This window comes from Bidens hawaiensis, unplaced genomic scaffold, assembly GCF_021521415.1.
Source record: "Bidens hawaiensis isolate Kalapana, Puna unplaced genomic scaffold, B.hawaiensis_p1.1 tig00008633_1, whole genome shotgun sequence".
Taxonomy (NCBI): Eukaryota; Viridiplantae; Streptophyta; class Magnoliopsida; order Asterales; family Asteraceae; genus Bidens; species Bidens hawaiensis.
In genome coordinates, this window is record NW_027491622.1 from 931,999 (window position 1) to 959,008 (window position 27,010).

The 27,010-nt window shown below is 34.9% G+C and overlaps 3 protein-coding genes across 3 annotated transcripts; all 3 read right to left on the bottom strand.

The window, feature by feature from the left end:
- Window positions 1-7,932: 7,932 nt before the first annotated feature.
- LOC143529634 (elongator complex protein 4-like) lies at window positions 7,933-9,938 on the bottom strand. The gene is made up of 3 exons (XM_077025386.1): window positions 9,707-9,938; window positions 9,533-9,624; window positions 7,933-8,296 (listed from the first exon to the last, which is right to left on the bottom strand). The coding sequence occupies exons 1-3, from the start codon at window positions 9,855-9,857 to the stop codon at window positions 8,138-8,140; spliced, it is 402 nt and encodes a 133-aa protein (XP_076881501.1). The 5' UTR covers window positions 9,858-9,938; the 3' UTR covers window positions 7,933-8,137.
- Window positions 9,939-9,946: 8 nt separating this feature from the next.
- LOC143529628 (elongator complex protein 4-like) lies at window positions 9,947-11,479 on the bottom strand. The gene is made up of 4 exons (XM_077025380.1): window positions 11,345-11,479; window positions 11,194-11,260; window positions 10,089-10,233; window positions 9,947-10,019 (listed from the first exon to the last, which is right to left on the bottom strand). The coding sequence occupies exons 1-4, from the start codon at window positions 11,477-11,479 to the stop codon at window positions 9,947-9,949; spliced, it is 420 nt and encodes a 139-aa protein (XP_076881495.1).
- Window positions 11,480-13,229: 1,750 nt separating this feature from the next.
- Window positions 13,230-15,017, bottom strand: LOC143529635 (phytochrome-interacting ankyrin-repeat protein 2-like). The gene is made up of 2 exons (XM_077025387.1): window positions 14,678-15,017; window positions 13,230-13,549 (listed from the first exon to the last, which is right to left on the bottom strand). Exons 1-2 carry the CDS (start codon window positions 14,823-14,825, stop codon window positions 13,338-13,340), a joined length of 360 nt encoding a protein of 119 aa, XP_076881502.1. The 5' UTR covers window positions 14,826-15,017; the 3' UTR covers window positions 13,230-13,337.
- Between the last annotated feature and the right edge of the window lie 11,993 nt (window positions 15,018-27,010).

Here is a 27,010-nt window from a genome sequence, read left to right on the forward strand (position 1 = left end):
AGAAGAAAATTATAATAAATTTCAAATTAATTCCAAAATTAATAAAAAAACATATAGACAATCTTACCCTTATGTGTTAATCTTACTCTAAGGGCTAAGATCTTTTCCTATACTTTTTACGAATTTGAGTTTTTTTATTTTAACCTTCACTCCCAATGTTAACTAAAATACACAATCTACACAAACACATATAAACTACACTTGTATTTTTGCATAAAAAACATACAACGTACACGAAACATATAGCCTTCACATGTATTTCAACGTACACGATTATACATATAACCTACACATATGTTTTTCAATATCAACAACAAAGAATATAACCTACGCATTTTGTTTAGCATTAACAAGTATATATAACCTACACGAAAACGCATATAACCTACATATATTATATTTGAATATCAACAAAAGCATAACCTACCAAATGCCTATGTCCTCATCGGTTTGTTAACAATAATATATTAAGATGTAATTACCTAGATGCAAATGTATCCAAAAATATATATAACCAGTAAGATAAAAAAAACAAAAAACAAAAACATTAATCTAGAACACAATTTCTTAAATGCAATGGACATTCTCAACCGAAACTTTCAAAAGGTTAATTTAAAATATTAATTTATGACATAAATAATATTATTAAATTTATAAATGCTAATAAGCTACTTTTTATCATCTCATCATTGCGAGTCAAACAATCCAATAGTTCTTTTTTACCCAAAATCCAAAATAATAAATCGTATGTTGACGATAATTATAGACATCAATATAAACTAAAATAGATTATCCGGTTGTTACCTTGAATAACACATGATTTTGGTCCTGAAATAAATGAAAGAGGCGGCAACCAACGATTAAAGCTCAGCCATATTCTTCATTGTCAGCGGCATTAGTCTCAACTCCGATGAGCGGTGGCTACTGTGATGGTGAACACGGCATTGTGGAGCCGGTGGGTTGGCTACAGTATTGCGTTGAACGCAAACGGTTTTGATGGTGGCGTCTGGAAAATAATGTTAGGGCCATGATTGTTTTTCTTATGGCAATGAGAAGAATATAAAAAATAGAAGAACATAATTTAAGAAACTTTCGGAGAGAAATCAGTAATTAGTTTTTGCACGGCAAGTATGATTAATTATAAAATTCCGTTAGTAGCCTTATCCCTTTCTATTAACCTCCTTGGTCTTCTAATTAATTACTAGAATGCCATTAGGCTTTTGAGCCATTGATCAAATAATTTAGTGGTTTAGATTTCTTTTTACACTTCTCGTACTAAAAATACTTCTGAAATGAACCTAAACCTATATATATATATATATATATGATTGGGATCATGTGAGAATCATTTAGGAATTGAGAACCCATAAGAATCATTCTTAGCCTCTAATTTTTCTTTAAAATTGGGAGGTTTAAATCTATATTTGAAGGGAACAAAAGGAATTTCCACATCCAAAAATAAAGGGAAGATCGATATCGTATCCTCAATTCCAATTCAGAGAGTATGACCAAAAGTTCAAATCGATTTAGAGAATGATACAATTGCAAATCAGATTTTGAGAACGATTGCATAACGATCAACAAATATCCTATTCAGAAAATGATTGGAGCTTATAATCCTATTTAGAGAAAGATCGGAGCCATAAATCCAATTCAGAGAACAATTAAACCTTCAAATTGGAGTTGTTATGGTTTGTTCATTCGATGTGTTGAACTTAGGTTAAAGATTTGATTTGAAGTTAACCATATAATTTGCAATAGATCTACCTAATGCAAGGTATAACTACCTATAATTCTTTAATTAGTTATCGCTAACATCAATTTGATATTGTGTGTGTGCTTAATTTATACCATAATCTTATTGAATGTTGTTTGATTACGGGCTTAAAATGAACAATCTTAACCTTTTCTTCACTATGTTTAATACATCCACACCAGATGCTCGACTAAATGTTTGTATGAGTTTTCAAAAAATCTAAATTTCGAGCTTCTTTGGTTATTCGGTTGTTCAAAGTGCAGGTCCGAGGACCGACTTTATGCACCATATCGGTCTCGGGTTTGGTTAAATTTCGGTCGCCGTTATTTTTTATCACCCCTAAATGGAATGCATAACAATGAGAACTAAGTAGAAACGCAAACGAGCCGAGTTGCTCACGAGCTACTCGAGATCGGCTCGTTAAAAAGCTCAATCGAGCACGAGCCCAATCTCGAGCCTAAAAGTAAGCTCGTTTAATAAACGAGCCCGAGCTCAAGCTTCACATATCGAGCTTGAACCGATTTGCGAGCCTAAACGAGCATGTCATATATATAATTTTTTAAAATATATATTTAATAATTATTAATTAATTTTTATAATATTATAAAAAATAAATAAACATAACTAAAGAATATATATTATTTTATACATCAAATTGTAAAAGAAAAAGTATATTAAAATAATAATAATTATACAAAATAAAATTGATAAATAGTAAACGAGCCGAGCCTGATCCGAGCTCGAGCTTGAAAATCTACTCACGAGCCGAGCTCGAGCTGTGTGTAACCTAAACAAGTCGAGCTCGGGCTCAGAAAATGTAAGTACAAAGATGAAAATACCTCAATTATTCATATTAAGACCATTACTACTTAAAACTTGTATGTACAACACATGTACGTAGATTATACATATATTTATAAAATATTGTACATATATGTATAATCACTCTTTAATTCTACATATACTTATAATCACTTTGTTAATCGTGTAACAATGCTGCAGTACATATTGTTTTTGTTTTGACTCGAAAGGAAGTGGATAAAATAAATACTTGTCTTGTTGCCACCAAGACACCAGGAAAGAAAAATGAGAAATAACATATGAGGACACAAATAGCACGTATCTGGAAGAGAGTCAGTGACAAATGATAAAATTGATAAATGGGAAAAAACACAAATGAAGATATTGAAAATAGACGAATGACTTCATTTATCTTAAATTATACATATGTGTATATAAGTTAGTTAAACCAAGTTTTTTTTAATGAAACCGGGATGATAAAATAAGAATTTTTGGCTTTTTTACTTTTTTGATTTTTGTGTTTTTTTTATTTTATGATTTTTTTTATTTTTGGGTTTTTTGTGGTCTAAAATGGTTCTCATAGTTCTTAATTTCAAAAAAGTTCTCTCATGATCCTGATCCTATATATATATATGGGAAAAATATTTTGAGAACTTGATGAGATGTAAAAACTTAAAGAACTCAATATGGACCACACATTTAATTAAATGTGTATAGATATGACTGAGATTAAATGTAATTAAAAAATGAATCAGAAGAGAGAATAAAGATTTTGAAGGTTACACAAGTTTAAATGTTAGTTACACATGTGTAAAAAGTCGACTCGGTATGTAAAAATCGACTGTAATTTTTTTACGTTACTTATACTTATATATTACATATGTGTAAAAAAATTCAATTTTTTTTTTGTTACGTTGAGTTTTTTCGAGTTCTTAAAACTCAAAGTGGTTCTCAAAAGAAATCAATCATATGTATATATATATATACACTAGCTTTTATCCTTAGTATTATGGGGGTTGTATTACATTATTCGTTTATAATATTTATATATTTTTTGGATTTTAATTTTATTTATTGTACTGAAGTTAATAATATGCTTAGTATTCGGTAATGAAAGAGTTTCACAAATAAATGAGATGTTATAACCCAATTTAACAGCTATTTGGGCTTTGGTGATACCCATGACCTGCTTATTGTTTTTACTATAAAATTGTTTTTAATTATAAATAATATATATATATATATATATATCTTTTTTAAAAAGAAATAAGATGTTAATTTTTAGTAAATTCCTATTTTATAGGATTTTCATATCAAATATTTGGTGAGATTAATTTTTAATTTGATGAGATGTTATAACCCGCTTAAGGAATATATGGGTTTGGTGAGACCTATACCCGTAAATTCGAGTAAAATGCATGAGATGCCTCTAGTTACAAATAATGCAATCTGGTCTGAGAAAATGTAGGGAGCAACCAGAGAGATTTTAAAGCTTTCGTTTATATATCATCATCATTATCGTACTCAGTATATCTCACCAATAGCAAAGCTATGGTAAGGTCTGAGGAGGGTAAGATGTAGACAACTTTACCTCTACCATTTAGGAAATTTAGGAATAGAGAGGTTGCTTCCGGTGAGACCCCGGCTCGATAGTAGTTTTGCATCAAGCCTTTGACATAAGTCACATAACACTCAACCATCGAGACACCTCCGATTGGTGCATGTACCATTATCTTTCGGTTATCAACGCCACCACATGATATCTGATTAACATTCCGCCACTTTTAACTTTATTTTCATGAGATTAGTAAAAAAAAACGTCATAATTAGTGCAATTTCACTTTTGCCCACCCGAGGGTTCACACATATATACATTATATGCGCACACCGCAATCATGAGGGTTATATATATATATATATATATATATATATATATATATATAATATTTTACTCTCTAGGCCTCGCTCTCGCTCATGACTGGTATATGGATCTCTCTATGTAGTGATTGACAAGTCAAAATTTTGTTATGACCTTAGAAGAGCTATTAAAAGTCAAAAGTTTATAACTTTTTGTGAGTGACATTCACAAGTATATTAGTGAACTTGGAAGAACTGTATTTAACCATTAAAACAAGTTTATAACTTTTTGCTACTACATGCACAGGTTGAATTTACGAAAACTCAAATTCTTCATATTTTCAAGACCAACATAATGAATGCAATGAATTTCCAGCAAACCCTTCCATAAACATTTTCAAAATAAATTCACAACAAAAACAACACATTTATGTTGACTTTGTAAGAGCTTAGTTTTATCTTTTAAAAAAAAATCTCTCTGACACATAATCTAATCTTGCAAGTGGGACAATTTGCATTGTATTTATGATTACGTAGGTATGCAAAAATCCATCTTTTACCAAATCGTCAACAAGCTGATGAACATTATAGGCTGAAATTACCTACTCCAGAACTCGAACGGGCCTTGAAATTTAAAGAAATAACACAATTCTTTTTACAAAACCCTTCTTTTGTTACTCGTTTTAATGGGAACTTCAATGATCATTGAAGACGGTATTCTGATCCATGCTATATCAGGTAAGTGGTTAAGTAACCCGATTTTTCTTATTTAGTATAGGAGTGTACATGGATTGTTTTGGGCTCAAACCGAATGAGAAACAGGAAATTTGGTGATTGGATTTTTGAAAACTGTTTGCTTTTTGGTTTTTACAATGGGTTCAGTTCCGGTTTTTTTTTTTTTTTTTGTATTTCTATTTAGGCTTGCAATTTTTGGGTCGAAAAAAATGGACCAAGATAATGAATATGCGTCTCTTTTTTGTTATTAGTTACTAAATGATTATTAAATACTTGAGTGAAAATTTAGGGCTACACCATTTACTTTTTATAAATTACTTAACATTCAAAAATAAAACTCAATCCATTAATTATATACCAATAGTCAGTTTTCCGATTTCACAATTTGTTTCGATTTGGTCTGGTTTTTTGGTTTACCCATTTGGGCTTGCAACTTTTGGGGGAAAAAATGGCCCAAAGATAATGAATTCGGACCTTTTTTGTGTTAATTATTGATTAATTGATTATTTTGCATTTGAGAGAATTTTTTGGATTGCACCATTTATGTTTCTTTTATACATTACTTCACATTCAAAAAATAAAAATTATAATTCTATAAATTCGATAACAAAAGTCGCATTTATTTTTTCAGCTTTAAAAAAGTATGATTCGGTTTTTTTGGTACATGTAAAACCGAAACCGAACCGTAAATTTGGTTTTTGAAAAAAAATAAAACCACTCGGTTTTGGGTTGGGTTTTGTTATGTCGGTTATGAGTTAGTTATTTCGGTTTTATCCAAACACACGCCAATGTTACTGATAGAGTCATTGTCATTGCAGTAATGTCTGTTGTGAGTGGTCTGGAAGGTAAAATCCAAGGATTTGGTACAGGTAAGTAAACAACTAGTAATAGCTGCCTTTTAAAAGTCAAATATATTGACTTTTTAACTTGAGATATTGTGATTTACAGGTGCTTTAGTGACTGTATTGGTTATTATTCTCGTCGCATTGTTTGGCATACAACGGTTTGGGACGAGTAAAGTTAGGTTAAATTTTGCCCTGTGTCTTTATTGGTGGTTCTTTAGTCTCGGGTCAGTTGGATTATACAACCTTATCAAGCATAATATATGAAGAAACACGAAATCCCCATTTAGGTCTAATTACTTAGTCTAAGGGTGATGATCTAGTATTTTCCACGATGGGTTATATTCCTCCTTGGCGAAAATGAGTAGCACGCCTACAAAACGAAACATCGTGAGCTCTTTACGAAGGAAATGGGGGGATCCTCTCGTAACCACCATCCGGCGTGAGAATCAGTATATTGTTTGTAAGAAGTAATGAGATAGAGAGCTGAGAATAGTGGATGCCAGCTCCTTTACCAATTGGAGGTAGGTTGATATTTATAGCCGTTAGATGGGAGAGAGAGGATATGGCCAACTGCCTTGTCAGGCTCTCTACCAATCATATCCCCTACACGTGTGTTACAGGGAGTTGGTGGGCGTCGTGGCCCTTTGATGTTGGCATATCGTACTATGTAGTACTATTGACTATGTGTTATTTATCCCTTATTGGTTGGGCGTCATTTACGATGAATATCCTTCCTTTTGCTCCATCCCGATGTGTAAGAGAATGTTTGTTATATAAGGACATGTTGTTCATCGTTCAGGCGCCATGGCTTCGGCATGGCACTTGACCCTTTTAACCGGCAGGAGTGTATATTATGTGTTTAAGGGTGGCTTTAGTACCCTACCTCTACAATATATATGTCGTGAAGGCGATTAATCCTATGTTTATATATGATAGGAATCATGTCCTAGTTTCTAGTCTAAATGTCATTTGTCTATTTTAGAAGGGGGTCAAGTGCAAGTTATATTACTATAAATAGGTATCAATAACTAATAGGGAGAGGAGAGTGTGTTTATGTTTAAGATGTGATTGCCATGGCTCCTACATATGTGGTGAGAGAGGGCTAGGCCCGAGAATATCTTGTAATCTTTCTTTATGTTTTCAATAATATAATCGTTCTTCCTTTTTATCCCTATTATCTTCTCTAAATTCAATCTATAACATACCAAACCCTATCAATATATTTGTTCTTAGAAAGAATTCGTTTAAAGCGTGGTCATCTCTTGGTCGTTGTTTCTTTTTAATATTATTATGTGATAATGGTGCAACATATTCACCTCCTCCGTCGCTTCTCATAATTTTTATTTTTCTAGTTTAGTTGATTTTCAACCTCATTTTTGTACCAAACGAACTTGTTTATGACTTCATCCTTACTTTTAAATATACATAGCAATATCTTGTATTATCATCAATAAATGTGATAAAGTATTGATTGCCACCTTTATTGAGAACCAAATTTAAATCACATACATTAGTGTGAATCATGTAAGGGACTCTATTTTTCTTTCAACCGATTTAAATGCTGATCTTCTCCATTTGGCTTCAACACAATTTTTGCATTTTGAGTTTGAATTAACGGCAATACAAAATATAAAAAAAATATGAAAGTTAGTTTAACCAAACGACGTAGTGAATTAAAATTACATGACCAAGACAACATTCCATCGAATTTAAACACAAGTAGAACCGTAAAAACATTTTATTTACTATCTAATATTGATTTAAATTATGTTTTTATAAAATTATTTTAAAAAGGTAACTTTCACTATTAATAATTATATTATAGCTCTTGAAATCACATTTTACTGGTACTAAAATTCAAGAAATAAACAACAAAAGTGTTTGCCCTAAAAACCAACACATTTTACGCATTCTAATTGCCTTGGATACTCAAATCTATGAAACTTAAAACTTATTTCAAGTATTAACTTTAAAATTAAGTTACGCAAAGAGTTGTCACAATAACATCAAGTACAATAATCGCAACGGTAACATAGTCATTTTCTACTCCTGATAATCAGTTTTGTTACCGCTAATCCTAAACTAACCATTTCACCTCTTAAATAATCAGATAATCATAATCGACAGCAGAAACTAGTTAGCATCAAAAATCAAGGGCCCCGGTGCCAGAACAAGCACCGGAAGTGCCATAAGAGCTTCCACTTGACCCGTCAACAGGCGCTTGGTTTAGACATTCAAGAACCAATGATCTTCGTTTTTGCAGCTTCATAGAGTATGTTGTTACATCTAGAATCACTGGAACCTCGTAAATCATATATAATACAATGTTAGACCAACAAACAAATAATGTTTTGTAAATTTAGAATCAACTAGTCAAAATCTCATTAATCGTTCTCTTATACTAGTAAATGATAGACCGGCCCGCTGCCACCACATTTACTAAATTTACAAACCAAACATGACTATTTATCAATAAAAGTTTTAAACTTCTTTTGACAAATCATTTCACAGGTTATAATTTTAAAAAAAAATTAATGAACCAAACACCGCTTTATTTTTGTCACGTTATCCGCCTCACAGTACTAGGGTATATAAAACGTCGTTTTATTCAAAATCATCATTTTTGACCCAATACCTCACCTTCCAAACCCACTATTTTACCATGTATTGTTGATATATTGTTGGTACATTTCAGATAATTTAAATTGACAGTTTTACCCTTGATGAATTACAATATTATTATGACGAATTCAAGTGATTACTTAAATTGCAGCTCATATCTTGCAATGTTACTGTGATAGAAATTATTATTTACACAAAAAAATTGACAACTTTACCTTGATGAATTGCAATTACTACGACAGTTACAAGTTATTACACACAAATCGACAGTTTTACCTATGATAGCTTACAATATTACTACGACGGGTACAAGTAATTACACACAATTGACAGTTTTACTCTTGATGACTTACAATAATACTACGACAGATACAAGTGATTACACATAATTTGACAGTTTCACCCTTGACGAATTACAATATTACTATGATGGTACAAGTAATTACACACAAACTGACGGATTTAGCCCTCATGACTTAAATACAAGTAATTACACACAAATTTCCACATAAGATATACACTAAATTTACCATTTATTTTTTATTTTTCTGACACAAGCAGTTACAAACTGATTCAACTTTCTCATTAGTTATTTTAAGCTAGAGCCTGTTTGCTTGTACATGAACCTAATTACTAGCTTAAATAAAAAAACTTTGTAAAAGTAGTATTTGTTTATAACTAACTGAAAGCATATTTACAGAATTACTTGTGCCCACATGTTAAGGGGAGATAATAAACAACTAATACGATCAATGGTAAAATAGTCTTTTCCGTCTAACGAAAGCCTAAAATTTTGTCTATCTGTAACAAGAGTTCACTAATTTCCCTATCAACCTCAGTTATTACCAGCAGAACTATTACTATCGCCTAAAATAACTATGACCAAAATACCCTTCAGAAAACATGAATATCGTACCTGTGTGTTAAAACATGCAACCTTATGTATACTTAAAAGCCCAAGCATGTCTTGGTAACCGGTTAGAAGTGTAGCAAGCTCCTTGTCCTCATCTGTTTAAGTTTAATTTATATATATATTAAAGAAAACGGTTAACAACATAATCATTAATTAAATGAAAGTAACAATAATTACCTGGAATTGCTTTAACAGATAACAAGGTATCAGCCATATGTTGCAATCTTTTTGACACTGACGGTGATAAAAGAGAAGCTGGAAACGTTATAAACGCTACCGCATTTGAAGACCGCACCATGCTTTTTATTGATCTGATGAACGAAAGCATATCCCATTCCTATAATATTACAACAAAAATGTAAATATGTTTTAAATGAAAATTAACAGAATATGTGATTGCTTACCTTGTCATAGTACTCAGTATTCACATTGTGAAGCACAGAATGATTGGATGGCAATTCGTCCAGCACTTGTAATATCTCCATCATACCTGATCAAAATCATTTTATAAAATTAATGTATGTTGAATTTTAATAATAATAAGAGTAAAAGTGAATACCTTGGAAGTTGAGATAAAAACTTTGAACAAGAATCACGGATGCCAGCGAGGCTTGAACAATCCAAAAGGCTAACACACTCTACACGGTTTCCCGCTATCAAATGCTTTTCTATGGGCTTCCGAAGGTCAAAATCGTTGCAATATTCTACTTTCCCATTTGCATCACAAGACAAAGATACATCGTAAATGATTTTACACATTATAATTTACTTAGGTACAGTACCCGCATAGTATATAGTTGTAAGTTGACTCATATACTTATTATATATTTTATTCTCTAAATGGTACTCCCTCCATCCCATTGTAAGTGTCCAAGTTTGAAAAACACAAAGTTTAAGGTGGGTTGAATGATTACTTTTTTTTCTTATCAAATGACAATAATGCCCTTGAAAAGTGGGTCCATCAATATTGTTTATTAATGTTAGTTGAGTGTGTTTAAGGGTAAACTTGAAAATTTACTACTAAATTTTAAAAGTGGACACTTGTAATGGGACAAATAAAAAAGGAAATGTGGACACTTATAATGGGATGGAGGGAGTATAAAAGAAATAACTTATAAAAAAAGGTCAAGTTGCCCAAAGTTATCTTTTTATGCATGAAACCTCCAAAATCATTTGGCACTAGGGTGCGTATCAGTTTTAGGCTGAAACTAACCAGAAAACAAAAAAAACGGTTTTATGAAGACCGTTCAAGTTCAGTTTTTTGGGTTTTCGGTTTTCACAATGGATTCTATTTCGGTTTTTTCAGTTGTACCATTTGAGCTTGCAAATTTTTGACTGAAAAAGAGTCTCAATATAACAAATTTGGGCCTAAACCTTTTTGTTAATTAGCGATTCATCAATTATTTCACATTTGTAACTACAAATTTTGGGCTACACCGTTTACTAATTTCTTATAAATGACTCAAAATCGGTTTTTCAGTTCGGAACAAACTGACACGCTAATTACTCATAAAAGATATATTATTATTGAACCAAAGTGATATAACTTTCAACCAACCCAGTGGATCCACCCTATTCTAACCATCACTAAAAAACGTACCCATTATGGCCCATCACCCGACACATAAATTTCTCCACCAATGAAAAAGAAGATTCAAAATTACCTTGCTCCTCAACAAGCGGTTTATTTTCCCCAAGATATCTCTTGTATTGCCAAGCAATCCTTAAATCCTTGTACAAATTCATACAATAATTAACTGTTATAATGCAATAATAGTTTAATAATAAGAAGAAAAGGGATTAGTTATCTAGTACCTGCTCTGCATCACTTTTGTGAGATTTGTCATCTTTGGAGACTAATGTAGCGGGCAAGGTTCCAAGAAAAGCCCGTGGGCTTTTAGACGGGCTTGCATAAAGTACGGGTTGGTTGTGAATTAACCCCTGAGGCATAAAAGTCCTTAATAAAAGCATTCAGTGTCTTCCATGATCATCACCAGACTTGCTATATGGAAACCTCCGCCTAAGATTTCTAAAGATATTACAAAACAACGAAAATTAGAGAAAATTGTATTATGGAAGTCAACCCACCCATCAGGAAATCACTTCTACCTAGATTAGGGTTATTATCATTATTTTAACATATAGACAAAAGGGTGTTATGTTAGGGGATTGATTACCGTCAACATCCGGTATGCCTGAGGAAAGAAAGATTGTGGCATTTGGTCCGTACTTGAGTCTGGGGACGGAAGAGGAGGCGGGTGCAGTTGGACGTTTCCCTGAGAAACTACTGCTGGTTCCAACTTTACTAGAAGTCATAGCACCTGAAATAATGAATAGCATAGCATATAAGTTGAATTAAATAAAAACCAACAAGCAAAGAATTGCTTAATGTAATATGATTTTATCAAGAAATAATAATAATAATAATAACTAACCATATGCATTAACAAATTTTATTTAATTTTAATACTCACCCAAAAGAAAACAACTAAGGTTATCTAATAATAATTATGTTATGTTGAGCCTACTACAATTACCGATTATGAATAATCATCATTAACAGTTGATAAATTTACTACTTATGATTTTGGTTACAAGGTATGTATATGAAGACAAGAATTCATGGTTCAACTGCAAGAAAGGAGATGAAGGGAATACTTACTAACAATAAACATATACCTTAACAATCGAAGAATACGGTGAGATCGAAGAAGAATAAAGCAAATTTCAAAACCCCCAATTTTGTCTTGCTTTAAACCCTTATTATTATTTTTATTATCATATATAAACCACTCTTTGACTCTCCCAGTCAACTATTAGTTACACAAGATTATAACTTATAACTTCTTCCTTCAGATTTTTTAAATGTATAGACTAACAGAGTATTCTTCATCACGTCAAAAATCATTTTTTGTAAGGGAAGATGTTTAACATATTATATGTTGGTCTAAGCCTTGTTAATGTGATCAAATTCGGTTTTTAGACATTGTTATTCATACTTATTTTTCATAGACAATATAATAAAAAACTGCAATCAACAATCTAGTTGTTGATGCATGTTAATCTCTTGAACAGGTTCTGTTCTTTGCTCTTAGACAGTTTGTAGTCGATTAGCGCTCCTTGCCACATCACTAGGCATGGGCATTAATCATCGGAACACGTAAATCACAAAGGGGCTTGCCCACCAGGGTTTAACGTGCGCCAAGGGCTTAGGTGTGATGCCCGACACTAGTCTAACCAATCAAACCATCTAACTCGCAATTCATTTTAAAAAATAAAAAAGAAAGATTAAAAAGTAATTGAGTTTACCGTCACGCGATTTTTAGGAAAAAGTAAATAAAAACCCTCATACATACGTGAGAGTGATGTTGTAGTTACCTTTTCACTTTTAGCTATTTAAACAAGTTTTTTCTACACATTTTGACTTAATCTCTTGCATAATATAAACTCCAGATTATTGACACAATCCTATATGATCTAAAGCATGTGTGTTTGGATATATCCATGCAAGAATAGATTTTATCAAGTTTTGTCATGCCTAGGTTTTGAAAATTTAGGGTTCGGTGACGGCGGATTGTCACAGTTTAATAAAATGAAAGGCATAAAACATAACCTGGTTTCACCAAATGTTTAACAATATGCATTGTTTATAAACAAAGTCAAGAATGTCATGCAGAAAACCAGCAAACAATTGCAAATCCTTGATTAGAAAGAAACCAACTTCTTGTGCATAAAATTGGCAAATGGCAAATAGCTCATAATTTGCAAAGCATACAAACAACGCAGCAGATGCGTGTTTTAGATAGTTCTAAGAACTGTAGGAGCTTTCACCCGATGATGAGCTACTTTCTTGCTGAACACGTTTCATCTCCTCATACGCCCATTCAAGACCAGGACAATAATGAACCGGTGGATTAAACCTTGTATCCTCGATATTATCTGGCAAGAGCGCTCCGTTTTCAACTAAAAACCTTATTGCTCTCCTGTTTCTTTCTATTGCAGCAGTGTGAAGTGGAGTCCCTGCGTTTTAAAAAAACAAAACAATATTATTATAAATAAGTCATTAAAAACCTATTTTCTTTCCTACAAAACCGTTTTAAGGGAATACTATGTCAACCCATTTACCTACAAATGAATTGAAATTGTTACGTCTTGTAACATCAGCAAATGATATTTGATGCAAGTGTTGGAAAATATGGTCGGTTTGGTTCAAGTCAACGCGGGCCAACCTGATTGTGACCCGATATGAGTTACACCGAGGATAACGAACCTAATGCTAACTTCCTTGTTAACTAGGCCCGATACAATTAATTAACATAGATAGAATTGTGATTGGGGATTTAATTTGAATTAAACCCTAAGTTACCATCTATATATAATATAATAATATAGTTTTTTTAGGATCCATCCAAAACCCTAATCACCTTTTCTACCAACCGCCACCTCCGGCGCCGTTTTCCGGCGAGCTCGATTCCGGCCAACTGACCTCTCCGGCTAACCACTATTGCTCGACAACTACTGCCACTGCCTCTTGCACTGCCGTTGTTTGCCGACCACCTTCATTAGCTGCCGTTTCCCTTTTTCCGGCGCCGCTACCGTATATCCGGTCACCGAATTTTAGTTGTCGCCGCCCAACTGCAGCCGCCGGAATACCTTGCTGCTGCTGTTCGCTGTTGTTCCTTCACCACCGAACGCCGCCACCATTGCTGTTCCGCTTTAGTCACCTTCACCGACGCCGTACCGCCGCTGCTAGCCACCGGTGCCGCCGTCAGGAGCTGCACTGATTGCCGGAACCATTGTCGGTTATTGATTGTGTCGTTTACCTAGCTCGATTCGTTATCCCTCAGTGTTCTTCCCGAGGTATAAAACTAAACTATTATCTATGGTTGTTTGATTTATTAATCGTACTCGTAATAGTTGTAACCGGTTACTAGTTTTGGGTTTTCGGGTTCGTTTTTACTCGCTTTTATCCGCTGCGTTTTTGGTTCGTTTATATATAAATAATAATTTGGTTAATGTTTACTTAAACGAATACATTAGACTTAAAACGGGTTAGATTTTGTTTAACCGTTTTCTTCCAAACCACCGTTGAAACCCCAACAGCAAGAATGCTAGAAGGGTGAGTAAACTAGGGACATTGTTACTTACAGTCACATGCGCCTTTAGTGCAAGCGTCGATATTGGCACCACGTTCAAGTAGTCCATCCATAACCTTTACGTGACCACCCTTTGCAGCAAGATGGAGAGGGGTGAGCCCGTGAGATTTTGGACCCAGTGCTGCCACATTTGCATCCATTCCCTCATCAAGAAGCTTTTTAACCTGCCACGGAAAACAAATCCAAACGTTGAAATAAGCACTTATAGACAAACACCAATCAATATTAATTTGGTTGGAATGGATTTTCACAAGTCAGTGAAAAACAACCATTTTCAAAGCTAACATGTAATAACTATTGTAATAGATAATCAGGTTTTTCCAAGTCTGTTGGCTGCATTCAAATACAGATATGCAGCATGCGTCTATACTTCATATGGAAAATATATTTATAATTATAAGATATTTAAGTTCAATCATTAAAAGTTTAGAACTCAAGCAGCCTAAAGTAGTACAACTAAAAATACTTTTGCACCCTGTTTATGGGACTTATAAAATCAGCACAGAATGATTATGTTTGGTAAAAAACTAAAAATACATGGCCAATGGTAGATGTGTGGTAACAGCAATGTTAGCAAAAGAGGCTATCTAATCATTCATGGATAAAAAGCACGTGAGACAAACGCACAGTAAAACATAAGTATTAAAAGAAATTAACCTTTACTTGATGTTGGTTAATCAAGCTATCATAAGTAAAAACAAAACACTGGTGTGGTTTTGTATGAGTGTTATATACCCAATAAAAAGCAACTATATTAATGATACACATACACTACAAACCAAAATACAATTGCTATCATAATATCACGTTTACTTGATAGTTGTCAAGTTTATTCTTGTTCATGGTAATAAAGCTCAAGTATGTTCTCAATTTGAGCCTTCGATCATAATTCTCAAATTGCGAATATTCATTTTCTATGTAGGTTGTTTTATTCTTAACAGAGAGGCTGCTTCGGGTGATATCTTCGGCTCGATAATAGTTTTGCATCAAGCCATAGCACTTAACCATCGGGACACCGGCTTATTTGTGCATGCACCTTTGTGTTTCGGTTGTCAACGTCACCACATAACGTATGATTAACCATCCGCCACTTTTAACATTATTTTGACGAAATTAGAAAAATAATAACAAAATTAGTACAATTTTACTTCCCAAGAGCCGACCATATATATATATATATATATATGCGCAAAACAAGCAAGCCGGGGGCTCAATATGTTGGGCTTAAGTTATTGGGCCTAACAAAACCCTAATAGGTTTTGAGAGGATAATAAAAAACCCTAAAATATTATTTTGTAGACACAACTCTTAACATAACACTACTGAAACCCTATCCAACCAAACAATGAACGCCCCCATCCCCAGCCGCCAGCGAGTAACAACCAAACTGAGCAACAACTGGTGGTGAATTTGGAAGTTGCCACTAATCTTATTGTGCTTCACGACTCCCCATTCCCAGCCGCCGGTGAGCAACAACCGTGGGTGTATGTGATAGACGCTGAACTTGTCGCTAAACTTATTGAGAATTACGGGCAACCTATTTACGATGTTGCATATTTTGTCGGAGGTAATAATAAGATCAATGTCTTTTGTTGTTATGTCAGTTTAATTTCTTTATTGAATTAATAATAATTTATGTATATTTGGTTATGGTTACAGAGAGGGAATATACGTTGAAAACTCAAGATGTTGAAAACTCAAGGTGTTGAACAAGAGATTACTGAATGTAAAGCAAAGATTTTCTTGGAAGCCTGTTACCTCCGACAGTGTGTTACAAAAATTGACCAAAAATTGGAATACGAAGAATTACGGGTCTTCCAAAATCCTCCTACCTTCGGGTTCCAAACCCCGTTTGGCTTCGGGTTCCAAACCCGTTAGGCTTCGGGTTCTAAAACCTCTTTGGCTTCGGGTTCCAATTCTTCCCCTCCAAACAATGTTAAGATTTGCTAGTTTACTAATATATATGCATAAACTGTCTGTTAAAGTTCATAATAGTTGTGATTTCTATGTTATGTATGGCCGTGCCTAAGGGCATATCGGTTGAAATAGATTCTTCTTTTTTATCAATCAAAACCCCTTCCCAAACTGTACAAGCTTCTTCCAAAGCATACGGCTTGGGTATATTTTACTAAAATCTAAGCAAGAGAAGTAAAATATGCCAAAAACAATTATTTTCATAGTGATTAATGAAACATCATCGTTTGACCGTATAATTGTTGGGGTTTAATTGGTTTTCCACCTTATAAGCAACATAGACGGCTGTCACTATTTTATGATGTTTGTTTTTGTTAAGAATTACCGAAGGGCAAGTTCATGTTTAATCTCTTTTTACCAAAGGCAGCATAACATTTAATGCCCACATAGAGTTTTTTTGCATACAAACCTTATAGCACCACGTTACATGACGTTCGGGTCAGCTCGTTTACTCCCTAGTCAAGGCAGCCTAACGCACCTATTTTAGATGGAAAACACTTTGTTTCCCCCTTTTAAAATATTTTTAATGTTTTAAAAATATTTTAAATAATGTTTTAAAATATAATTTTTTTACAGGCTATAATATTTAAAAAAATATTTTTAATAATGTTTAAACGGAAAACACCTCGTTTCCCCACCTTGGCCTTGTTTTTATTACTAGTTTACATAAAGTGTATGTATTAATGATTGCTTACTTTGTTGTAGCTAAAAGACTAAGAGCATTCTCATCTAACATCATATCTCTAAATCTAAAATTACACTAGAACACACTACATTTTCTTTCTCTTTTTTAATTAAATAATTTATCATTACCATTTCTTTTTCAATCACTTACAACCACTTTCAAAATATATTAAAAAATTATAGGGGTGAACAATAGTTTTACAAATATACAGAAAAATCACTACGTTTTCTAAAATATAAATATTCTTCACTCATAACACCTTTAATCACTCTTTAAATTATAAAAACACATCTCCACATAATATGAGGTGTTGGATGAGAATGCTCTAAAGACAGAGGAGAAGATCCTTGTTGTTGCTCAATCCATTGAACCACCAACTGATAAACCTCTTAAAAGGTTTTATGCTGAATTTGAAGGTTAACTTGTTGTGGTCCCGTTAAAGGAAAGTGAACTTTCGTATGCAAACTTGGTGAAAAGAGTTGCTCTTGAATACGAAATTGTGGGTCGGAAATTTAGGATCACCCATGTTGATGACAAGGGTAATGAGCTGATATTGAAGAATGATAAAAATTTGAAGACGTCCTTCTTGGTTTCGGAAGAGAAAGACTCGGTTCAAATTAAAGTTTATGAGAATTAATTTGTGTTTACCTTTGGGAATTATTATTACTTCTTTTGTTTATCAATGCTTATGCTTTGGTGTAATGCTTACGTTTATATTTGGACCTACTAACTTTTGTTTATAAGCATGGATTGAAGTCTATTATTGAAGTTTGTGTTTTATGTTTTAATTAATATTGTGATATTCTATTGGTTATTCCTCTTCTTTTCTTCGCCGTGAAACACTTTGTTTCACGGCGAAGAAAAGAAGAGGAATAACCAATAGAATATCACAATATTAATTAAAACATAAAACACAAACTTCAATAATAGACTTCAATCCATGCTTATAAACTTTTTTGTTCCCACCGTATCTGAACCGAAAATGCAGTGGAGATGTTTGGAATTATGGACAAGAATGGTTTAAAGATGTACCTTAATGCCTCTTTTGAACCCGAACGCTCACTGCAATATCACTCCCAGCGAATCTTAAGTTTTAAAATGTGTAGTTTCAGTTTGGTTAATTAATATATATATATATATATATATATATATATATATATATATATATATATATATATGGTAAGGATCTTAAGAAAACCCTTTGAAAATTGAGAATTTTGAGAACTATTTTAGATCATTAAAAAAACCCCTATATTAAAAATATTTAAAAAAATTATAAAACAAAAATTTTAAAAAAGTAAAAAAAATCAAATTTTTATATTTCATTCTAGTTTCAATAAAAAAAATTCATGTTCTACACATATGTATAATTTCATTTAATCTCTAGTTACACAATGTAGACATATGCATATTATCATCATTTACCTTACATTGTACATATGTGTGTAAAAAAACATGTATGTTATATGAAAATATAATACATATATGTATAATTTAGTTAAACCGAAACGTTTTTTTTTCTATTAAACCGGGATAATAAATAAGAACCTTGGTTTTTTACCTTTTTATATTTGCGTTTTTTTTTGTTCTATGATTTTTTTTATTTTTGGGTTTTTTGTGGTCCAAAATGGTTATCAAAGTTCTCAATTTCAAAATAGTTCTCATAATCCCAATCCTATATATATATGTATCTAGCCGTTAAACGGTTCGCCTTAAAGACGGAGAAGAGGAGGAGCAGTTATCTAGGTAATTACGATCTTTGTTGGCTGAGGGGAGCACTCACTCTCTTTTCTTTTTCAAATTTCGTCTTACCAAGCATAATCTATATCTGCTCTCTATCCATCTCTCTCACCAGCCACCAAACAATTTGACTTAAAGACGGAGAATGGGAGGATAAATTATCTAGGTAATTACGGTATTTGTTGCCTGGGGCGAGCACTTTCTTTTCGTTGTCAAATTTCGTCTTACCAAACAAGAATGTATTCTTACCAACCTACGAAGGGTTGTGAGGTTGGACCATGTATGAAGAATGAATCCATATTTACGCTCTCTCTCTCCCCCGCTAGCCGTAAAAACGGTTCTCCTTGAAGACGAAGAAGGGGAGGAGGAGCCGTTATTTATGTAATTGCGGTCTTTGTTGATAGGGGGCGAGCACTCTTTATTCATTGTCAAATTTCGTCTTACCCAACAAGACTGAATTCTTAGCAACCCACGAAGGGTTGTGCGGCTGGACCAAGTACGAAGAATGAATCTATATATGCGCACTCTCTCGCTCTCTCTCTTCCCAACCGTCAAACGGTTCTCCTTAAAGACGAAGAAGGGGAGGAACAAATATCTAGGTAATTGCAGTCTTTCTTGGTCAGGCGAGCACTCTCTTTTCTGTGCCAAATTCCATCTTATCAAACAAGACAGACTTCTTACTAACTCGCGAAGGGTTGTGAGGCTGGACCAGGTACGAAGAATGAACCTAAATCTGTGCACTCTCTCTCCCCCCTTTAATTTAGTGGCTTCATAAGCTTTTCTTTTTGGCAAATTCTTTTTTCTTGTTGATTGTCCTAGTCAAAGAAGTAATTACTTTCACATCTAGGGCAATTTGAGGTATCGGCACACCTAATCCAACCACAACTCCCCTTCTATATTCTAATATGGAGAATGAAAAACTTAAATCAGATTATAGAACATTCTCACCACATTAAACAAAGACTTAAACGAGACATTCGTCAATTTCGGGTTATCTTGTATTTGTTTTTATGTTGTAAACCGACCTAATTTATATCCCGAACATTTCAAATATATAAAATATTGAATTTTATGTTACTAAATCATTCCCGCTTGTTCAATTTGAAAACCCCTTTTACTGATTCGAAAACGCCTTAAAAACGCTCAAATTACATCGAAGACGAACTTTCGGGACGCAAAACGAACCACGCAAGACAAGCTGGACCAACCCACACCACCCCGGACCAAGCCGCGCCGCGCGGTCAGGGCAGGGAGGCTGGTCGCGTAGGGCGAGGCCCGTCAGATCAGCAACATGTTGTTTGTTGTTTGTGTTTTACATCCTATTATCCAAAATGATTTTTTATACATTAGACCTCATGCATAACCCTTTCAATCTTACCCTATATATGCAAGACCCTCTTCTCCATTAATCCCTGCTCATACTTCATATTCTTTCTCAAAATTCTTAAGATTAAAGGTTGTTCTTCATGTTCTTGGCAACTCGACATATTTGTGTTTGCTTTGCACGTTTTTCGAGACAATTAGTCAGTTTGTGTTAAGTATGTCAGTTTGTCTTTGTTTTGTTTGGTTGTGTGTAGTTAATCGAGTCGTGTCGTTTCGCGTTTGTTTGTGTTTTGTTAATCGAGTCTCGGGGATACCTTGACAGTTTTAATGGTTAATCTGGTTTATAGAAGTACGCATAGGGTGTCCCCGAATTTTTCGTCTTTATTTATTTTTATTTTAATTTTTTTTATTAATATTTTAATATTATTTTATTATATGGGACGACCGCGACCAAAATGCTATACGGTCGTCGCCATATTAGCATATCCAACTTGTTTGCTTGAGTTTGCAGATATGGCTGATGCACCAGAGTCCTCGCGCACACGCCGCAAGAGGCGGGGGGCTGACCCTCGTGTCATCCGCTACGATAGTGACGAGGTGCAGATTGTAGAGGGCATTGAGCCAGCAAACATTATGGGGGATGCACGCATTCCGCATCAGGTTCTCCGATTTTACATGACTACAGACGAGTATACGAGACTACAGCGGATCCGACAGATGCAGCTTCTTCACCACCGTTCATTTGATTGGACATTGCTGCGTCAGTTGGGGATTTACGACCAGGTACATGATTTATTGACTGCTCCGTGGGCAGATGCGCTTGCGTGTGACTCGATTCCGTATGTCGAGCTCACACGTGAGTTTTATTCGACATTTGACTTCACGCCCACGGAGTTCAGTGAGCCACGCGCAGTATCATTTTCGCTGGGACGACAGCTGTACGAGATGTCCGTCCCAGACTTCGCCGTGGCCACTGGATTTTATACGGCCGACGAGGTTCAGGCGCCTGCCTTCCTCCAGAGCATACGTGGTTACACGATACATGCTCAGGACCCCCGTGAGAACTGGCTCACGGAGGCCCAACTCGGCCAGTATTGGGTGGAGATCGCCGACGGGGCCCACTCCAGTTCTATTGTGGAGTCGTCTATTCGGGACCCTGTCCATCGCTACATTCACAGGATCGTTGCTTGTACTCTCGTCGGCCGACATGCGGGCCACGAGAAGTGCAGCAACTTAGATTTGCTGTGTTTATATTCTATTATTGGCCAGTGCCCGGCCAATGTGGCGATGCTCCTGCTCACGTCATTCGCTTGGGGTAGCAGACTTCAGGGATCCTCGGCACGCTTACCTTTGGGGCCTTATATTACGAGGATCGCTGAGCGACTTGGGGTATTTGTGCGTTATCCGACGAGATACTTTACGTGGGGGCTAGATATAGGCGTTTTCGGACTACAGGAGGCACGTTGGGCCGGGATCATTGACGAGCATGATCCAGTAGCTTTAGTCCCGGTTCGACGGGGTCCACAGGCACCACCACCTGAGGGATTAGAGGCTGCTGTTTCGCTTCAGAGGGGTATTCCGACACGCCGCTAGTGTCGTCCGACTCCACACATTGAGCGACCTCAGCAGCAACATCCGTTGAGATAGGCATCTGCATCATCATCTTCACAGCCGCAGCAGCCAGTCACATTGGATATGATTTATCAGCAGCAGCAGCAGATTTTAGAGACCATTCTGGCACAGCGGGAGGAGACGCGGGCCCACCTGGCCCGCCATGACGACTAATTTCGATTATTGTTTGTTTCTTCGCAGGTACCGCTCCCACAGTCGTTGATCATTGCGGTGGACCCGCCAGTGGAGCCGTAGGACGACGCAGATGATGATCCGCCAGCACAGTTTTTTTTTGTTACCCATTTTCACTTTATTTTGTTTTTATTAGTATCATGGTCTGTATTATATTATATTATATTATATTATATTTTGGGGAATCATGTTTGGGTAACTGGTTGGGCTTATATGTTTATATATCTTTTGATTGCTGTTGTGTTTGATTTTACTTGTATATTTTGTTGTAATCGAACTTTGTGGGTATAGTTCACTATAAACCCTCACGAGACCCCACTCGTCCTCCCGGGCTACCGGGGGGTTTACAGGGCTTGTTGCATACGCCAAATGCAATCGTGATTCCTACGAAAGTGAGTTAGGTCTTTTAACGTTTTTAACTAATTTAACAGAATTCATTATGAAACGAATTAATTTGGCTTGGTAATTGTTTTAATAAAATTAACAATTATTCATTTTCGAAACTCTTAAAAGACCTATGTCTTACACTTGTGAGAAGCTTGCTTCTACACATCTCGAGATTTTGCAGGTTCGATTGTCAGTTTGGTAATTGGATGAAATGAGAGTTCACGAGCCGACTGGTCCTTCTCCAGTCACGTTGATATCAGGTGATTTCATTTTCATAATTTATTATGTTTTAATTGTCTTAAACGTTAAAAGTGTAATTGTATAATTGTTAGTAGAACCGCCTCACATGAGCCCCGAAAATTTTAAATTGCTTAATAGTCAAAAAGTCAATTTTAACCCCGTCCCTCAAATGTTCATTAATCGTTCTATCATTTTTAACTTTGAGGAAAATGTTAAGTATTGTAACATTGAGGACAATGCAAACCTCAAGTGTGGGGATGGGAGAAATTTGACAAATTTTAGCCCGATAGTACCTCGAAGAGTGTTCAGAAACCAAAGTTGTTAACTGTTAATTATTGCCATTAATGCCAAGTCATAGGTTTCTGGTCATGGTTAGTTTTTCAGCGTCTCATTAGTCTTACTCACAAATGCTTTTATAACGAGAAGTTGAAATGGGGTCGTTTAGGCGGGAATAACGAGTCATGGGGACATGTACACATGTTTATATCGTCAACCCTATTCCTCCGGTACGTGTGTGAGTTGACCCAAATATATATAATACACATATAAGATATAGTACACACATGTCATTTGAGTGCTTACACTGATGTTCATGGATTACGGGATCACAGTTGGCAAAATGCAAAAGTGATAGAGGCAACTAGGTTAAGCCTCGTCTGGATGAGTGCGAGTGTGGGTACTGGGGGGTTGGGGCCTCATTATTACACATATGAGGTGAGGTTAATGTGAGGGGCGGGGGGTTGGGTCCCATAGAAAACATTTCTTGGACTTATTTTTCGTTTGTTCAACCCTGACATTATGTTACGAGACGATCCGGCTTACTAGGTTTATTTGTATCTGTAATTGTATTTGCTTTTGTTTTGTATTTGTATTTATCTCATTGTTAAGCATCACGTTATTATGCTTAAAAACCAAAAAAAAATTGAGAAAAAGACAAAAAGATGTCTGTTTATATTCAGTTATGTATTCTATTGTTCGTTGAAGTTCGTTTTAGTACCAAAAAAAAGTGTGAAATCAGTTCATTGTAGTTTGCTTATTTAGATGTTCTGTATATTGTTAGTTTGCTTATTTAGATGTATATAATCAGTCTGTTAGTTGTACAGTAGTTTCGTTTATTTAGATGTTTTGTAATAAGCCGGGTCGGATCGTTTGAGCTACTTAAATATTTCCCTTCCATACCCTTACACCTGGCCCGTTACAAACCTTTTTAAGACCTCTTGATTTGCATTTATGCCAAAGCAGCTTGGTGGATTAATATGTATTTATGAGTGATATTGACAGTTGAGCGATACTGGCACATCTTTTGCTAGTCCAGATATTAAACCGAGAGGAGAGATATTATATTACGAGTGGTATGAGCATGTGTGCCTTAACCGGAAATAAAGTACACCTGTCTGGGCGGCTCTATTGTTTTTATTATAGCATTTAACCGTATTTGTGAGATGTCAATCTAAAAATAGTGTCAGTCTGGAAAACTGGGTATGATCTTAAACCTTACTAGTATTAATGTCGAAAATCTACATACCTATGATGGAGGTCGATGTTTGCTTTAGAGTTTTGCTTGAGGGCAAGCAAAAGATAAGTGTGGGGATGTGATGGTTGGTTAATTTGTATATGTTTTAGTGCGTTTATTATTTAGTTTTAACTGTTTATTTTAGAACTATCGATCTTCATACGTGTTTAATTGGATTTCAGGTCATAGGCGTTAAAGTACTCAGTATGGACCTGTTGTGACACGGAATGAAGACCCGGGATGTCCAGCACGTAAAACGAGGAAAAGAATGATGATTGCTGTAACTGGGTCCCATCGCGGTACGCGATGGGCCTGCTGAAGAACCCATCACGTACCGCGATGGGTAGTAAATTAAGAGTTGACTTGTGGTCAATCGCGGTACGCGATGGGCCATAGGGTGTGCAGACGGGATTTTGAGTTTATAACTTGTTTTTCTTTAAGAAAAAACCCTTTTGATGACCATCGTTTGAGTCAATCAAAAACCTAATTATTCTAAATAGATAGAGCAAGTAGGGTATCGTATCACAAGGAGTATGTGGTCAATGCAATTCGTGTAACAGATTTAATATTATGAAGTAAACGGTTTTAGTGCTGATCACACAATCAATAGTTTAAATTAAGAGAACTAAGCAACGAACAAGTAAACAAGTATTAAGCAGTTAACAAAGCAAACCACACACGGGAATTCAAGTAAGCAACCAAACAGTATCTCATGCAACCTAACAGATTTATTATTAACGATTAACTGAAAACTGATCAACCAGACAAAACCTTAGACGTCAACAATTACTTTACACACGGCACTGGTTATCAAACAGTCCTTGCCAGTGTGACTCAGTTAAGGGTAATTATACGTTTTATCGTATTCAATCTAACCAAACAATTATATGACTAATTATCTAGCAACTGGTAACAGATCATTCAGACCAACGTAAACCTAAACCGACCGAACACACATAAATACTAAACATCAATAATCATATATCAATCATCAATATCAATACACAAGTGTTCTTAATCACATGAGAAAAACTATAAAAGGTTACAAACTATACATCCCGGGTGCGATTTTAAGAGATTAGTCGAGCCGAGACATCATCAAATCTTCGATACGGATGATATTGTTGGGTTTTAACAAGATTATCAAAGTGATAAAACCCTAATTTTACCAAAAACGCAGCGGATATAAGTTTTAAATCTTGTTAGTTTTAATGTATAGAACCAATTCAATACATGCAAAACCCAAACCCGGATCCAAATACGAATTACACACTATCAAACACATGCATGTCACTATAAGTTCATGCATGTTAAACTACCTTTCAAGTAACCAAAGAAGTGTGAAAAGGATGATGATTGAAAGGCAAGAACTTGAATATGGAAGCTCCTCAAGCTAGTATACCCCAAGCTCCAACAAGACACCACTTCTAGCTAGGATTTGAACACTTGATAACCCTTTCTTCCTTGCCTTTCTTCCTTGGCCGAAAATCCAAGAGGAAAAGAGAAGAGAGAAACCTTTGTTACTTGTGTATAATTAATTATGTTATATGAAAGAAGGAAAGAGAAAGACTTGGTTTTATTCAAAAGCATCTTTCTCTCCACCAATGATATCCATTGCATGTCTCCACTACCTCAACTTTAATAATAAAATAATATCAAGTGCAAGAGATTCCTTTACATTATTAATATTATTAATTTTGTTTTATAACACAAATATATATCCATATATATATTTATAAGATATAACAAAACTTATTACATGTTGGATGACATGCTTAGTAACCATTATTCACATATTGTTATTTAACCAACTTAATTAACAACATGTAATGTTCTCTCATAAAACATAAATCATCAATATGATTTGTTTATTACACAAGTACATTTTTATTTAGAAAACCTTTTTCCAAATAACTCAAGTGTCAATATTCATTTACTTATGATCATATCATACATAAACAAATATTCTCGGTGTTTGTCTAGCTTGTTATTGGATATGACCCGACTTGGATCAATACGTACTAGCCACATCAACTCTAATATGTGTCTTGGGCAGATCAATTCCAACATATATGGATCATAGATATGGTCTTGACACGAGCTAGGATAGTGGAAATCGCCTCTTGGAGCTGCTGGAATCGCCTATGGTTTGTCAAAACGGAGTTAGGGTTTTTTCTTGATGAAAAACAAGTTATAAACTGAAAATCCCGTCTGCACACCCGTCGCGGTACGCGACGGGGTTTTCTATGGCCCATCGCGTACCGCGATTGACCACAAGTCAACTCTTAATTTACTACCCATCGCGGTACGCGATGGGTTCTTCAGCAGGCCCATTGCGTACCGCGATGGGACCCAGTTACAACAATCATCATTCTTTTTCTCGTTTTGCGTGCTGGACATCCCGGGTCTTCATTCCGTGTCACAACAGGTCCATACTGAGTACTTTAACGCCTATGACCTGAAATCCAATTAAACACATATGAAGTATCGATAGTTCTAAAATAAACAGTTAAAACTAAATAATAAACGAACTAAAACATATACAAATTAACCGACCATCAACTTTCCAAAGTCAAATTGACCATAGTCTTTCATTTTAATTAACTTGTTAACACTTGAAGCTTGTTATACAACATATATATAATATACACCCATTATTA

What these genes read in the sequence shown, in the direction of transcription:
- LOC143529634 (XM_077025386.1), bottom strand. Translation starts at nt 9,857, where the DNA reads ATGCTTTCGTTCATCAGATCAATAAAAAGCATGGTGCGGTCTTCAAAT. An exon ending in ATCTGTTAAAGCAATTCCAG is followed by an intron (nt 9,625 to 9,706) that starts GTAATTATTGTT and finishes AAACTTAAACAG; the next exon opens with ATGAGGACAAGGAGCTTGCT. An exon ending in TTGCATGTTTTAACACACAG is followed by an intron (nt 8,297 to 9,532) that starts GTACGATATTCA and finishes ATGATTTACGAG; the next exon opens with GTTCCAGTGATTCTAGATGT.
- LOC143529628 (XM_077025380.1), bottom strand. Translation starts at nt 11,479, where the DNA reads ATGCCTCAGGGGTTAATTCACAACCAACCCGTACTTTATGCAAGCCCG. An exon ending in ACAAAAGTGATGCAGAGCAG is followed by an intron (nt 11,261 to 11,344) that starts GTACTAGATAAC and finishes AATTTGTACAAG; the next exon opens with GATTTAAGGATTGCTTGGCA. An exon ending in ACCGCTTGTTGAGGAGCAAG is followed by an intron (nt 10,234 to 11,193) that starts GTAATTTTGAAT and finishes ATGGGAAAGTAG; the next exon opens with AATATTGCAACGATTTTGAC.
- LOC143529635 (XM_077025387.1), bottom strand. Translation starts at nt 14,825, where the DNA reads ATGGATGCAAATGTGGCAGCACTGGGTCCAAAATCTCACGGGCTCACC. An exon ending in CACTAAAGGCGCATGTGACT is followed by an intron (nt 13,550 to 14,677) that starts GTAAGTAACAAT and finishes TTTAAAACGCAG; the next exon opens with GGACTCCACTTCACACTGCT.